Genomic DNA, 15276 nt, shown 5'->3' with positions numbered 1-15276 from the left:
GAAAGAGGCAAAAACATGGAAACAAGAACACAGGTTCATTGGAAGGAGGGTATTCAGTGTAAAAAGAGGGGCACTGACCCAACACTCCAAATCCCCATCTCTCCTCTCCCTCATCCTATCCATTACTACCTTCCCAGGACTCTTATCATTGAAGAGAAACAGACCCCCAATAGTTCAGTCTACACTCCAACAAATACAGCCTTGACAAGATAAACAGAATGTTGTTTATGCAATATTTTATTATAAAAGTAATACATGATCTTCATAGAAAAATAAAGTAAAAATCACTAATAATTCCATCACCCTGAAATAAACACTTTTAGTATGTTGTTATAATGTTAGTCTTTTTTAACATTTCTGAAATTACATGTACTTATACAATTGTTCTCATGTAACCTGTAACATAAGAATTTCCTGTGTTGTTACAATCTCTTAATAGCAGTAACTTCATTAATTTTATTAGCAGTGTTGATGTATAACAGAGGAGTCCTGATGTCGAGAAGTGCTGAGGCACAGGAGTGAATATAGTCAGTCATCCAGGACTATACTGTCTATGGCTTTCAGAACAGGGAGCTTCAGGACTCACATGGGTAACTCTGGAAGAGTCCTTTTTCTTTGGAACTGCAGCATTCCCTTCTTCTCCCCAAGGGGAATTTAAGCTGGGAAACACCAGGTCTTCTGCCTCTCTGATTCTCTTCCCCAAATCGCAAGGCGAGACAATGGAGACTAAATACGTTACTGATAAAAGTGCTATGTTTCTTCCTCTGGAGCTTCCGGGTGCTTGAGAAGTGAATAGGTGATTGTATTCTCAGCCTAGAGAAAGAAGAAAAGAGCCATGGGGATCCACAGAGAGACCGCAGGATAGAAGGCAAGAGAAGAGACAGCAGGGGAGAAGGAAGTGGGGAGAAGTCAAAGGAGATGGCTGGGATCACTCACCTGAAGGTTGGGAGCCTCCCCAGGATCAGTGGGATTGGCTGTGGGCAAAAAGAAGAGACATTGGCCAGGGCACTGCTGAAAGAGAGGCCCCACCCGGGCTGCTACTGAGCCTGCAAAACCAAAGCCCAAACCAGATCCCAGGCAAGGGCTGCTGACCCCAGCTCGGGCCTGAGGACCAAGAGCTGAGTAAATGTGGCCTCATTCACTGCCCCTCGCCCTCTGCAGCATCCCAGACACAGCCTTCTTCGCTGGCCACGCTGGCAAAGCGGAGCAGTCATTTGTGCACCATTCTTTTCAGAACATTGCTGAGCCTTCCTAGAAGCAAACCAGGCAGCTTTGGGGATATGAGATATTGGGGAAGAGGTGGGGGGTGCTCAGCGTCAGAGCGAAGTCAAGTCCAGATTTTTGTCAGCCACAGACTTCAAGAAGAAAAGACTGAGGGCCATTTCCACGTTGGTCAAATGTACTACATCACTGTTGGAACTTTGAAGAATTTGGTACTCCATGGCATTAAAAAGAAAGTGAGTGAGAATGAGAAAGAGAGAAGAGAGAAAGAGGAAGGGAGGCAGGAAAGAAGGGAGTACAGGAGGAAGAAAGAAAGAGAAAGGAAGGAAAGGAAAGAAAGAAAGATGGAGGGAGGGAGAAAAGGAGGGAGAGGGGGAGGGAGGAAGGAAGAACCTTTCTGGTTAATATCCAAAGTGCACCAAATCCCCTCATGTTTTTGCCGTAAACTCCCTTTGCCAGTGTGAAAATCAGCCTCAGTATCTGCAAATCAGCATTTCTCAGGAAGCTGGGGAGGAGTCTCAGACAGTGCATCTAGTCTCTTCAATCATCCCCTGGACACAAAGAGTCCCTATCTGCCATGCTCCAAATTCTGCAACAAAGCACGTTCTGAATTCCTCTTCTAATACAGTCCTCAGCAATCCCAGCAACCTAGCTGTGCCTTTTGGGAAGCCATCAGCTCCAGTGCCTGTCTGCATAAATGCCTTATAAATGTGTTTATGGCACTGTAGCCAGAACCAAACATCAAGGTAGTTAATCCTGTTGTATTTGGGCTTTTTTTCTAGATCTGGCTGGCCCTGGTGCAGACCCAGGCCCATATCCCCACTTGTCCTGGCCAGTGGACATACAGACCTTGCTCAAAGCGCAGCTGTACGAGTGACATTTTGCTCAAGCTCTCAAATCTGTTGGCTCTGCTCTGAGTCATACTCCAGCCATCTGAGTTGGAGACTCCCAAGGCCTCTTTTGCCTGCCTATTTCTGCTGTCAAGGAAGCCCCCAGAGAAATCTGTGCTCTGGCTTTAAGTTCAGGCAGCAAGTTGCCTGGAATCCGTGTGCTCCTGTTACACACTCCCACCTGGACCAGGGGTAGGATGGTCACTGAATGTCGGGCCTGGATGGGCTCAGAGGCCAACCAGGCCAACCCCCTCATTTCCTCAGTGAGGTGACTGAACCCCCGTGAAGGGGGGTGACTTACTCAATATTCTGTTGTACAAGCGTGGCAGAACTGGGCCAATATTCAATAAACCTACATGAGTGGGGGTCAGAACCAAGCTGTACTCACAAAGTAAAGCCCACTAATGCCCCTAGTCCCCCAGAATTTTCTTAAGCCCAAATCTCCTCTTAGTGTTTCACTAAGAACTGAGCCCTACCACCACTACCCCTATCCCATCACTCCACAAATTACTCAACATATCTTGGGTTTTTTTTCCTAGGCCTCCTCCTTTCCTCTTAGGCTCTTACCTCCTGAATCCTATTTGCCTCAGCCTTACAACTTCTAACTCCCATCTTCTACCAGCTCTGTGTAGCCAAAGATCCACAGAAAGACCCAAGTATCTCTGATTTCCTGCTCTGGAAATACCCCTGGATTCCTGGTCCCAGAAATTCAGACACAGCCCTCTCCTCTCTATCTGGGACTTGTGTTCCTCCTCTTATCTCCAGTGAGGTCCACTTTAGGCCCAGGAGTTAGACTCAGAACTGACCAAGCAATTTGAGCCCCTGCCCCCTCCCACTTCCCCCTCCCTCTCTTGTGCTCCCAGCTGAACTGACACAAGCCAATTCTTGCGGACTCAAGTCCATGTGGCAGCCCCAGGTGGGGCATCACTGAGCCCGCAGAGGGAACGCTGTACTCACCTGGTTCCTCAGGGAGGGTCTCTCCCATTTCCCTGTGCTCAGGGTTTCCTGGGAGAGTTAGGAGGGGCACATAGGAGGTTAGTAGGATTATGGGGCCTGCATCCTCAGGACCGAGGACCAGGGGCAGGATTGGGTTAGAACCAACACAGACCCTTCCTTCACACAGATGCCTCCTCTCCACCCCACACCCAGGCTCCCCTGCCTAGGGAATGCTCTCACCTGTAAAAGGGCTAGTCCAGAGAGACAAAAGTCAACGAACCCACAGGGACTCCTAGGAGTGTCAGAAAGGCCACTCCATTGCAGCTGTCTTAGGCTTGCTCTGTCTTTTGAAAACACACCTCTATCTCTTGGTATTTCTCTCTATATCTCTACACTTATCATCAGTAACTGAGGTCCTGGCTATAAACCAATCTCAAGGTGATTTGTGAGATATTAGTAGTATTATTTTCTCTTTCTCGATGTCTTACAGCACCCTCTTTTTTTCCTCCCTTGACCCCCATCCTAGCCACAACTTTTCTCATTTCCGTGCCTTGGCCCCTGTGCCTCCCAGCCCTCTTTGCTAGCTAACTGCTGCCCAAACATCACCTTCTCAATGGTGGTATCAGCTCCACACGTGCTGTTTACTGTCTACTAGGCACTGTTATAAGAGCTTCAGCCTCACTCATCCTCATAACAATCCTGTGAGGTAGCTCCTGTTAGTGTCCTCATTTTTCAGATAAGGAAAATGAGGCACAGAGAGGTGGAGTAACTCACCCAAAGTCATGCAGGTGGTGAGCTGTGGAGCTGAGATTTGAACCCAGGCAGGGTGGCGCCGTCACCGTACTTCACTGCCTCCCCATGAAACCTCCTCTAACTGCCTCAGCTCATGCTGGGCTCTGGAGCCTCCTCTACACTCCTGTCATAGCCTTTTCATTTCTCTATTGCTCTTATCCCATCTTCTTATAATTATCTGTTTGTACTTCTGCTTTCCCCACAATGTTGAGAACTCCTTGAGACGAGGGACTGGACTTCTTTATCTTGGTGTCACCCACAGTATCCAGCACAGTGCTCAACACAGAAGCAAGTTTATTCAAATTTTTTTTGAATGAATTAATAAATGAAAAATAATTTGAGGCTATATCTGAATGCTAAGAATTTTCTAGCTTAAAGATATGGGTTCTGGCAATGTCTGGGATTAAGGCCTTGACCAAGTGGGAACTGACAAGAGGGTCCAAGGGGAACCACAAACCTGAAATTCGCCTTTTCCTGAGGTAGGTCAAAACTCCTATGGCAGCAACAATGGCCACTACGGCAATCCCAGTGACCACAGCCACAATGGCCTCCAGTGGTAAAGAGTTGGTAGAGTTGGGCTCTGGGGAAGACAGATCTCAGACAGGTAGTACTCTCCCTTTCCCACCTCCACCCTGCCCACCCTCCTCCAGTGCTGTGCTCTGGCGCTTGTCACCTGGAGCTGTTCTGGGTCTGGGTCACTGACAGTGTGGTACTCACTTCACCCCCATCCTCCCAGCATGGGGTTCTGCAGCTGGACTTGTGCCTCCCACAGACCCAGGAGTCTCCACTGAACTAATAAAGGCACCCTAGTGAGTGTGTAGGAGCAGAGGGAATAGTTCTTCTTAGCCCTCAGGGACAGAGAAGACAGATGCCACCCATAGTTGGAGGCATCAGTACTACATCAAGCACTTGAATTTTCCAGAACATGCCAAGCCTTCTAGAGTGAATGGTGATAACAGGAGACATGAGAAGGAGCGAGGCAAACCTCAGATCTTAGGAATGTCCAGGAGCTCACCAATGAGGGAGCTCTGCTTCACTGCTGTTCTCAGTATGGGGCCTGCATTTCAAAGGGGGACAACGGCCTTGTCACCTATAACCTGGAGACTGAGGGCTCCAAGCTCTGGCCCCTACTCCTGCCCACTGGCCAACACTTGGCAAGGCTCTCCCCACCTCTCCTCTTTGCCTGAGTACCCAATTTTGCTGCTGTCATGTTTCTCAGGTCTCCATGTAGGTCCATATGACCTTAGCCCTTGTCCATCCCTGCATTGCCACTCCCTGCATCTAGACAGAGCTCCTTACCTTGGACAGTGATGGTCACAGACTGTGATGAGTGCTCTGACCTTCCTATAAGGCCTTTGCAGTAGTAACTACCACTCTGACTGTGGTTTGCTTGTGGGATGGAGAAGTTGTAATTGTAATGGGAAAACTTTATGGATTTTCCATTGTGGTAGAAATTGATCTTGTAGAGAGGCATGTTTTTCCAGCTGTGGCACCTCAGCATGATGGTTTCCCCCTCCTGGAGCACCAGATGAGGAGTCTGGAGCAGCAGCCAGTCTGAAAGATACAGAAGGACCAGGAGATCTTAGCTCAACTCCGAGACCCAGGCCATCCTTGCTGGTGGGATGCATTGTGCAGAGGCAAGAACTTCAGTTTGGAATCACATACTCCTGGGCTCTAATTCTCGTTCCATCATTTATGGTCTCTGTAATCTTGGGCAAGTAATTGCATTCTTCTGGCCCTCAGTTTCCTCATCTGTGAAAACCGTTATGATAATACCACGCATCTACAATAGTTCCTGTCACACAGTAGGTGCTCAGGCTATGCTTACCTTTTCTTTCCTTTCCTAGGAGAAGGCAGCAATAGCACTGTCCCACCTAACAGGCCTCTGCAGGAAGGATACATGAGACCCTTTCCTGGGGGGAGGGAGGGAGGAATCCAGTTTGACTGAGGAGACAGCATGTGAAGAGGACACAGCAGAGATACATGTCTTTGAGGATAGTAGAAAGTCCCAAGCTGCCAGCAAATGTTAGTTTACTGATAAATGCTACTAAATGTGGAGCTTTACTTCCGCGGGGTCTTTGTCTGAAGATAGCGTCACAGATGGTCATTAGCTTGCTGTGTACTTTTGAGGAAAATTTGGGAATCAGGCGAGGGGAATGGACTAAGTGAAGAGTCTTCATCATCATCACATTGTAGCTTTTCTTTATGGAGCAGCTACTTTTTGCCAGGAGCTTTGTAAAATCACTGATCTGTTTGGCAAATACTTACTAAGCTCCACCCTGTCTCAGGTGCTGGAAATACGAAGGTGGGTAAGACACAGTTTTCACTTCCAGTTGCCCACAGTCTGGGGAAAGAGAAGGACAGAGAAGAGCACCTAGCACTAAGAGAGTGTGGAGAAGGGGCACAGAGGGCAGAGAGGGGGTCGGGGGCAGCGCCCATGTAACCCCGTTGCACAGATGAGGAAACTGAGACTCAAGGATTAAATGAATTCGTCATGTTTATATGGAGTAATTTCCAGGGCTAGGATTCAGTTGTGATCTGTTTGTGCTTTTCAACTCTGATATAAGAATGAAAGAGTTTTGGGGCTGGCTGCTTAGCTCAGTTGGTTAGAGCGTGGTTATAACACCAAGGTCAAGGGTTCAGATCCCGTGCTGGCCACCTGCCAAGAAAAATTTTTTTTGAAAGGGTTTTTATGAAGTAGGGATTTCCTTCCGCTTCTTTCATAGCTGCCTGTTTGTGGCCTTGTAAACTTCTTGCTCAATCAAGACTGAGGCAAAAACAACCTTTAATATATGCTGAGGAATTTCTTAGGAACTTCCACCCCCACCACACGTATTAAGCCAAGGAAGTAGGTGAAAAGGGCAATGATTGGGTAACTCACAGCAACACTTCCCAGTAAGCAGGTCACCCCCCTTTCCTGCAAACCTCTGTAGTGTAAGCAGATTTCATCTGTCCTGGTCCTCCCAGACCCTCCCCGGGCCCTTCCTTCACTGACCGGAAAGCACGCCCAGATGCACAGGGTCGCTGAGGCTGGTCTGGCCTGTCTGGCACCTGTACTCCCCGCTGTCATCTCTCTTGGCCTTAAATCTGTAGCTGGCCTGGACCTGGGTGGGGATGGAGCTCCCATTGTGGAACCACTGGGCGGAGTTGTTCCCAGGGGTGTGGGCCCCCTGGCACCTCAGAGTCACGTAGTCCTCCTGGAGCACATGGGTCCACGGGGGCTCGAGTTTCACCACAGCCTTCGGGAGAGCAGCTGAGAGGCAGAGAGAGGAGGCACCGTGAGGAAAGGGAACCCCAAGAGCCTGAGCAGCTCCAAATCTCAAAGAAGCACCTGTTTTCCTACTGAGGGCACCAAGAGTGGGGACAGGCCCAGAACAGTTCTGCGACTGGAGGTGATTCTTCTTACACATCCCATCAGGAGGGCCCCGGGGAACCCAGGTATTCTCAGGGAGCTCATCTGGCCCTCAGAAGGGAAGGGCAAGAGGAAAGAGAGGGAGAGAAAGGACAAAGGAAGCAGCTTAAAAATATACGTGCCTCACCAAGAGAAATGCTAACCAAGAGATATCCTAACTCTTCCTTCTCTCTCTCTCTCTCTCTCTCTCACACACACACACAAACACACACACACACTCACACACACACACACACACTCTTAGGACTCACTGTCCTCCCCTTTAGGCTGAGGCATCTGGACACTAGCAGGCAGACCCCCTCCAGAGCTGGCTGAAGACAAGTGGGGGCATCTGGTGGAGATGCCAGGCATGAGAGTCAGACATCAGGTTTCTGTTCTGACCTAATGTCATTCTTTATCCCTTCAAAAGAAGGCCAGGATGGTCTGTCCTCACATCCAAGCACAGAGGAGCCTCTGGGGCCTCCGAAGGATAAAGAAAGAGAGAGTAGAAAGCTGGGGGGTGGGGAGGTTGAGAGGTACAGATAAAGAGGTGCCCAGCAAAGCTCACTCCACCAAGCTGCAGCCAGAGGCGTGGAGACACCCGTCTCTGTCATAGACACATGCAAAGTAGAGGATTCATCAGCACATGGGGGCAACTTATACAGATCATGTGATTTTGCATGTGCCTGAATTTTATTTGAAGAGAGGGAGCTCTTGATTTTATTTGGAGAGTGGAAGGCAGTTGAGAGAGAGGACAGAATTCTCATTTTCTGTGACAATGCCTGTAACATCTCACCATAACAGAACCAGAAGGATTGGAGCACCTGTGCACCAAGGCTGCCCACCACTTGCCTCTACGGGAGGAGGGGAGAGAGGGAGGACAGAGGGAGAGGGGTCAGGGCATCTTCTGGGGGCAATTACCCTTTTCTGGCCCTGACCCAGTACTGGGCTCGGTTGCTGGTGCGGTCAGAGCACCTCCTGATAGGGCACTGGGAGAAGAGGAAAAAGGCAGCTGGGGGAGAGAAAGGATGTGGGTAGAGTACTTACCAGATGTCCCAGCAACAGAAGCTGTAAGACAGAAAGCAAAGATCAGCCCAGAGCCTGAGCATCTGCCCTGAGACATACCTGCCCAGGCCCAGATCCCCTTCATCCACATCTCAGCCCTCGCCCCACAGCCCCTTGGACTGCCTGGATGAGGTGGTCTTTCAAAAGGACTGGGAGCTTCTTCCCCAATAATAGAAAGAAAATGAAATAAAATGATATAAAACCCTCTTCTATCTGTTTTGTGAGACTTTCATTTGGCTTAACACTTTTGACTGATAAAAATAAAAATGCCTCTGGAAAGTGGTTCCTGTTGGGCTTTACACATAATTTATGCTTCAGTGTAAATAATTTTGCAAAAGTCTATCCTGAGAACAGGATTTGTTCTTTTGTGGGGGATGTGGTAGAGATTACACAGGTAATCCATGGTCACTGTAGAAAAATATGAAATATACATGAGCAAAATATTATCACCTTAACATACATCCTGTTGGATTTTTTTTTCCATGAAAACATATACATGTAATGTTTACATGCAGACATACATAAATTACAAATGAGGATATACTATAGAAACTGTTCTCCAACCCGATTTTCAACTGAGCAATAATACAAGGTCTAGTAGATTAATCTGTTTCTGTGTTGTCACTTTTAACGACTGCACTATATCCTTCTATTTGGCTCTCCTGTGATTTGTTTAACCTCCTATTGCTTGACATTTAGGTCATCCAGTTTTTTGCTGTTAGGAATATCTGATAGGGTCAAGAGCAGACTGCAGAAGGATACTGCATCTGTAGCTTCATATGGGGGCCAGGGGAATATCGTTGGGTGAGGGAAGGGGCTTCCCAAGTGGAGGCAAAGTGTGGGCTACGAAGGGCCAGGAAAGTTGAATGGAAGGGTGAAGATTTGTGGGTGCTATTGTTGGGTGAAGAAGCAAAACTGGGTCCTTAGATGAATAGAGCCCAGTGTGTGTGTGTCTATATCTGTCTGTCTGTTTGTTGGTGGGAGTTTTCTCTTGTGTTTGGGCTGAATGTCAAGAAGCTTCCAGGTATGTGTTCATCTTCAGGGACAAAAGTATGGAAGGAAATTGAAGCAGAAGCAAAAGGGATGAGAAGGGAGCATTGTGGAGAGTGTCGGCATGGGAGTTTAGAGAACTGGATTCTGCACCCGACGCTGCTGCATTTCAACCAATCACTCCATTCCTTTGCAGTCCAGCGTTAATCGGCAAACCTGCATTGACTTCCTACTGTCCTGCAATGAGTGTTGAGTCCACCTGAGGGGAAGGAGTATAAGTCTTCTCCTTCACTGAGGCCAAGAATCTAATGGGGAAGACAAGCACACATGTAGTCTATGGGAAAAGAGACGGGCTTAATGCCATTAGAGGAGTACAGATAAAATGCTATGGAGGTTCAGTGGTGGAAAAGATCCCAGGGCTCTGTGTTTGGCAGGGCTTGGGGTTGGTAAGGAGGGGAATCCCATGGAGAAGATGGGATTCATCGTGAACACTCAAGGATTGATAGGATTTTTACAGACAGAGAGGGAAGAGGTTTTCCATGGGAGGGACCGACAGGTACTTGTCAGCATTCCCGGCCAATTGCAACCCAACTTCTGCTTGATTTCCTGTCTCTGCTCAAGCACCTCCAATCATGAGGGACAAAGCTGAAAAGGGAGATAGCAGCCACACTCTGGAGGGCTCCTAATGCCAGATGATGTGACAGTGGGTAACAGCGCAGGCTGAATTTAAACGTTGACTCCACATCTGCTGAGTCGCCTTGCACAAATGTCTTTTCTCTTCTCTGCTTCAGTTTCCTTGCTTGTAAATGGAGATGATGACAGCAGTACCTACTTCATAGGGTTGTCATAAGGATTAAATGAGGTAATCTGAATAAGACAGTGTGTTACCTGACACATGTTTAGTGTTAAATAAATGTAAGCTAGTTTTTAAAAAGTTTGCTCTTTAGTTCATGAACAGTCGGAAATCACTTAGAATTATCAAATTGATGCTGAAAGTGCTGTGTCAGATAAATTGGAATGGGGGAAATACCAAGACAGTAGTTAAAAAAGAGACTATTACGGTGATCTAGAATACATGTAGATGGTCTATCCAACATCTGGCCTCTTAGTTCTTTGATGTACTCATCGCCAATGAACTTGTTTTCATGCATCTTAGCCACTCATGCCCATCGTATTCCCAAGACCTCGTCATCGCCAGAAACCATACCAAATCACAAATCACATAATCAAACATCCTGTGCTTCCATCACAACCTCTTCTTCTCGCATTTCATCTGCTCAAGTACAGGCTCCACGATCACCTTTGGCTTTATGAGGAATCCCAAGGCATTTCCCCCACCACTGTCTATCCTTCAGCTGTTTGCGTTCACCTCCCTCCCTATCTAGCTTGGATTCGGTGATACACCGTTACCATCACCTCCTTGCAAATCCCCTTGACTCTCTTGCCCTTCTCCGCCCCCGTCAAATGCACCTGTATTCTCCCTGCCTGTACTTGTTCAGCTGTGTGGTACTGAAATTACCACACAAGCAAGCAGATCGCTGTCTCAAGTAATTTGTGATCACCATATTCAAAAGGACACTGAACTATCATTCTGACACTGTTCTCTAATAAGTTTGCTCTGCTGCTCTTGGCAGTGATACTCATATTTCCCTCACTCCCCAAACTCTCCTGTTTCACCCTCTGCCTCCAGTCCCCTCTCACTTTTAGCTGATGCTTTTTTCATACTTCATGAGAAAACAGAAGCAGCTGGACAGATCTCACATCTTTCCCTGACTAAATCTACTAATCTATGTGCATCTCTACCTTTCTTCTCCTTCCTTGCTTTTCACTGGGGAAAGTATCTCTCCTCCTGTCCATGGTCAGTCTTTACACATGTATCCTGGATCCCATTCTCTTTAGTCATCACAAGGCCTTCCCTCTCTCAGTTATTCCCTTCCTCTTCCGCATCACCAGTTTCTCCTTCTCAGCTGGTTCTTCCCATCAACATAAATATATTCCAGGATCTTTCATTAAAAAAACAAACAAACCAAAAAAAAAAAAACAGACCCTTGACCCCACATATAATCTCAGTCCCATTTTCTCTGGTCCCTTTCACAACCAAATTTCTCCATTTTCCCCCCCTACGTGGGCTCCTTTCTTCTCCCATTCACTGTCTAATTCTCTGCAATTTGGCTTCTGCCCTCATTGGTCCACTAAAACTTTTCTTGTCAAAATTATGAATGACTTCCGTGTTGTCAAATCAAATGGACATGTTCTGCTTCTGTCCCAGTCTTCCCCACATCAATGTATATCATCACTATCAATCCACTTACTCATGCCAGAAACCTGCAAGCCATCTTTTTTTCCTCTCCCTCCCAAACCCTAGTCCCCTTCCAAACCAGGATATCTTATTGATTCTGCTTCCAACTTAGATCTTGGATCCACCGACTTCTCTCCACCCCCGTGGTCACTTCTCTAGTTTAGGACACCATCAGCTTTCTCCCATCTTCAGCTTATCCCCTCACTTCTTCTGTCCCCCTACAATCCATTTTCCACAATGAAGCTAGAGTTTAAAAAAAATCAGATGATGTCACTCCCCTGCTTACAAGTCTTCCATGGCCTTCCTTTGCTCTTAAAATAAAATGCAAACAGCCTACAAGGCCCTACCTGACATGGTCCATGCTCATCTCTCCAGGCAGAGGTAAGGAAGAGAAACCTCATCTCGAGTCCTTCCTCTACTCACTGAGCCCCAGTACCACCAGCCCTTTTGAAATTCTTCAGACTTGGGGTTTTTCTATATGCTGATTCCTTCACCTTGAACATGCTTCCTTGGAATCTTTAAATAGCTAAATTCTTATCATGCTTAAGGTCTCAGCTTAAATGTCACCTCCTCAGAAAACTCTTTCCATATCATCCCGTTTAAGTAGACTGCTGTCTCATCTCCCCCGTGACAACTATTCTTATCACAATACCCTGTTCACATCTTCTGAACCATTTCCAATTTGTATTTTTTTTGCCTTTGAGTTTATTTATTGTTTATATCCTTTGGTAGAATGTAAGCTCAAAGGGAGCAGAAGCTGTATTAATTTTATGTGCCAGCCCTCTGAAAATTATTCATTGAATGAATCTAGGTGGGAGATAAGAGAGCCAAAGTTGTACTGACAATAGGAAGTGAAGAAGAGGATTCAGATGTGAGAGAAATTTAAGAGACAGAACTGAGAGAACTTGGCACTTAATGAGATATGAGAGTGATATAAATGGGTGTCTAGGAAAAATGTAGCTGTGCTCATGCTAATATAAATGTAAGAAGGAGAAGAATATTTGTAAGGGGCAGATGGTAAGTTTGAATATGTTTTGTTTCTGGGCCAGCAAATCAATTTGGAGGTGTCCAACCAGCAGGTGGAAATACGAAATTATACTTGATAGAAGCAAGGAAGAGAAATAGGTTTGTGAGCTGTTGACATAGATATGATCCTAAAAACCTAAGTGTGTAGGATTGGCAAGGGGGACAGAGCAGTGGGAGAGTGGGTAAAAAATCAGAGGAGGAGTAGGAAGAGATAAAACAAGAAAGAGATGGGGAAAGGAGAGAGAAGCTGCCAACTGTTTATCCATTCCACATTCAACAAATAATAGTAAATACAAGATATGTTCACACCCAGTGTACTCATTGTGAGAGAAACAAAGACCTTGAACTTTAGGTCAAAAACGCTGTCTGTTGTGTTCACTGATAAGTCTCAAGTCATAGAACAGTGCCTGGCACATAGAATTTATATAAGGTTGAAACAAGGCAGTTTGGAGAACCAGCAGGAGCAAAGGTACTGAAAACAGAAAGCACGGGGTACGCATTGCCACGTTGCCTGGCTGTTGAAGAGGATTCATTTGGGGTGCGATGGGGAACATGGTTAGAAGAGTGGAATTGGAGCTCATCAGTAAGCAATGGAGCAGCACTGCAGGCATTTATGAAGGGCAGTGACTCAGCCACAGCCATGCTGGAAGATGCCCTGGCCTCAGTGTGCAGTATGGATGTGGGGAGGGGAGACAGGAGCAGTCAGGACCCATCAGAGGGTGTTGCAGGAACTGAGTCATCAAGTGAAGACCTAAATGTGGAGGCCCCGATAAAGATGAGAAGATGGAGTAGGTCCTTGTAGACTTAGCAAAAGGCCAATGGAAGAAAACACCAAAGGTCTTTCCCAGGAGTCCTGCCCAGGTGAGTGGCACACTAATGGCACGATGAGCAGAGAGGCATGTCACCTCTCTAGGTCTGAGCTTCCCCACATGAAAAACAAGGTAGTTCAGGCTGACTTTACATTCAGGATGACTTTACATTCTATTCTACTTTTAATCCATTCCATCCCACTCATGTGGGAATACTTTCTCTTCCTTACCTCTGCCTCCTGTAGCCTAGTATCATCCAGCACTGAGGGCCAAAGTCTCCCAGAGCTGACCAGGTTTCACCATCAGCCACACCATGAGCTTGGGGAATGGTGGTATGCCTTCCTCTGGGATGTGAGGACAGAAGCCCTGGGATTGAGCTTGGGGAGACAGTCCTAGCACCAGGGCTTCCCTATCTGGCCTTGCCTAGACTCTTCTGACCACCCAGCACCATCAGACCTTGTCCCCTGGCTGAGAACAGGGTCAGAAAATAGCCCTCTATCTCAGCCTAAGACCCTGGCTTTCTCACTGATCAGAGCCAGGACCTACCCCCACAGTCTGTGCAGCGAAAGGAGGCATGCGTCACTTCTCTGGTCCCACAATTGGCTATTCCAGAATTGCCCAGGTTTGTGTTTTCTCTGTGCCCCAGTTCCCTGGATAAGCCAGACCCTCCTGGGCTTCTGCCCAGGGGAATCTCCCTGCACTTAAAGAGAATGGTCTTCTGCTGCATGAAGTCGTTTCAGAAGCACTGAGAAAGACCACTGCCATCTCCTTCCCAAAATGCATCTTACAGCCTCCTCCCTATCCCTTCTCTAAGGCAGTACTCATGTCTAAGGCAGCCCTCCTGCCTAAAATTTGGTTCCATGTAAAACACATGCTTCAAAGAAAGAACCCACAGTGACCACTCATTACTCATTCAAGTCTACGTCATGAGACTTTCCTCAGAGCAGTTTCTGATGTGGCAGGTGGCAGAGCATCAGGGACCTGGGTGTCCACTGAGACTGGGTAAAAGACACTGTAAAAAAAACAAACTGCGAACTTTTATGATTCTGCCAGTCCAGCAGCACTGTCAGAATTTGATCATCAGCCTGCCTTCACCCTCCTGGCTCTCCTCACGCGCTCCCCGTGCCACCCCTCACCCTTGCCCAAGCCCAGCCCCACCTGAGGTGTTCCTGCTCCTCTCTCCCTCCTGGGGGCCCCGACTCACTCAGGAATAGCACAGCTGTCCACAGTAGCATGTGGCCCACAGGCTGGGAGGGCTTGCCGTCAGCCCTGTCACTCTCAGTGGCAAGGAGGGGTAGGAATGCGAGGATTCCCATCACCCCCTGGAGCAAGCTGGCTCCAACAGCACGGTAGGTGAAGCTTCTCTCAAGGCTTGGCAGATTCCACCCCAGAGAACAGACAATTTCTGGAGACCAAAAGAGGAAGTGAAAAGAAACCTTCTGTTTTATCATAGGCTCCTCCCTTCCCACCCTCTTTCCTCTCAGTGGTTCCCTCCTAGAAGGGTCAGGGCTTCCCAGAATCAATCTGGCTTGGCCCAAATCCAAATTCACAGAAATTTTAGAAAGTGGGAAACATCGTCCCTCTTCTTCCTCTGGGGCCACAGCTGGCCTGGCCTCTGGTAGAAAGCGGGAAATGGCCACCCAAACTCAGCTCAGAACCTCCTATCCCAGTCTCCATCCTCCTTAGAAAAGGGACGGAGGACAGTGTACAGGCAGTCTCTAGTACTTCAGTTTCCATTTGCGGACCCAGATGCTGAAATCTGGGCTCCTTCTGAAATTGAACATATGGCCTTGAGGCCACCCACCATCATCTGATTTCCTCTATTACAATCCCTGACCACTTTTGGATTGTGGAACA

At 47.5% G+C, this 15276-nt stretch overlaps 1 protein-coding gene across 1 annotated transcript; it reads right to left on the bottom strand.

The window, feature by feature from the left end:
• Positions 1-445: 445 nt before the first annotated feature.
• Positions 446-14747, bottom strand: FCGR2B (Fc gamma receptor IIb). The gene is made up of 8 exons (XM_063104323.1): positions 14624-14747; positions 8278-8298; positions 6835-7092; positions 5139-5393; positions 4297-4419; positions 3069-3125; positions 937-974; positions 446-813 (listed from the first exon to the last, which is right to left on the bottom strand). Exons 1-8 carry the CDS (start codon positions 14733-14735, stop codon positions 751-753), a joined length of 927 nt encoding a protein of 308 aa, XP_062960393.1. The 5' UTR covers positions 14736-14747; the 3' UTR covers positions 446-750.
• Positions 14748-15276: the final 529 nt, after the last annotated feature.

This window comes from Cynocephalus volans, chromosome 8, assembly GCF_027409185.1.
Source record: "Cynocephalus volans isolate mCynVol1 chromosome 8, mCynVol1.pri, whole genome shotgun sequence".
Taxonomy (NCBI): domain Eukaryota; kingdom Metazoa; phylum Chordata; class Mammalia; order Dermoptera; family Cynocephalidae; genus Cynocephalus; species Cynocephalus volans.
The sequence above is the reverse complement of the archived record's forward strand: the minus strand, read 5'-3'. Positions and strand labels throughout refer to the sequence as shown.

Excerpts from the sequence above, each read along its gene's own strand:
- FCGR2B (XM_063104323.1), bottom strand. The coding sequence starts at position 14,735 with ATGGGAATCCTCGCATTCCTACCCCTCCTTGCCACTGAGAGTGACAGG. Across the intron at positions 7,093-8,277 it reads TTCTGTTGCTGGGACATCTG|CTGCTCTCCCGAAGGCTGTG; the intron begins GTAAGTACTCTA and ends TCTGCCTCTCAG. Across the intron at positions 975-3,068 it reads GACCCTCCCTGAGGAACCAG|CCAATCCCACTGATCCTGGG; the intron begins GTGAGTACAGCG and ends TTTTGCCCACAG.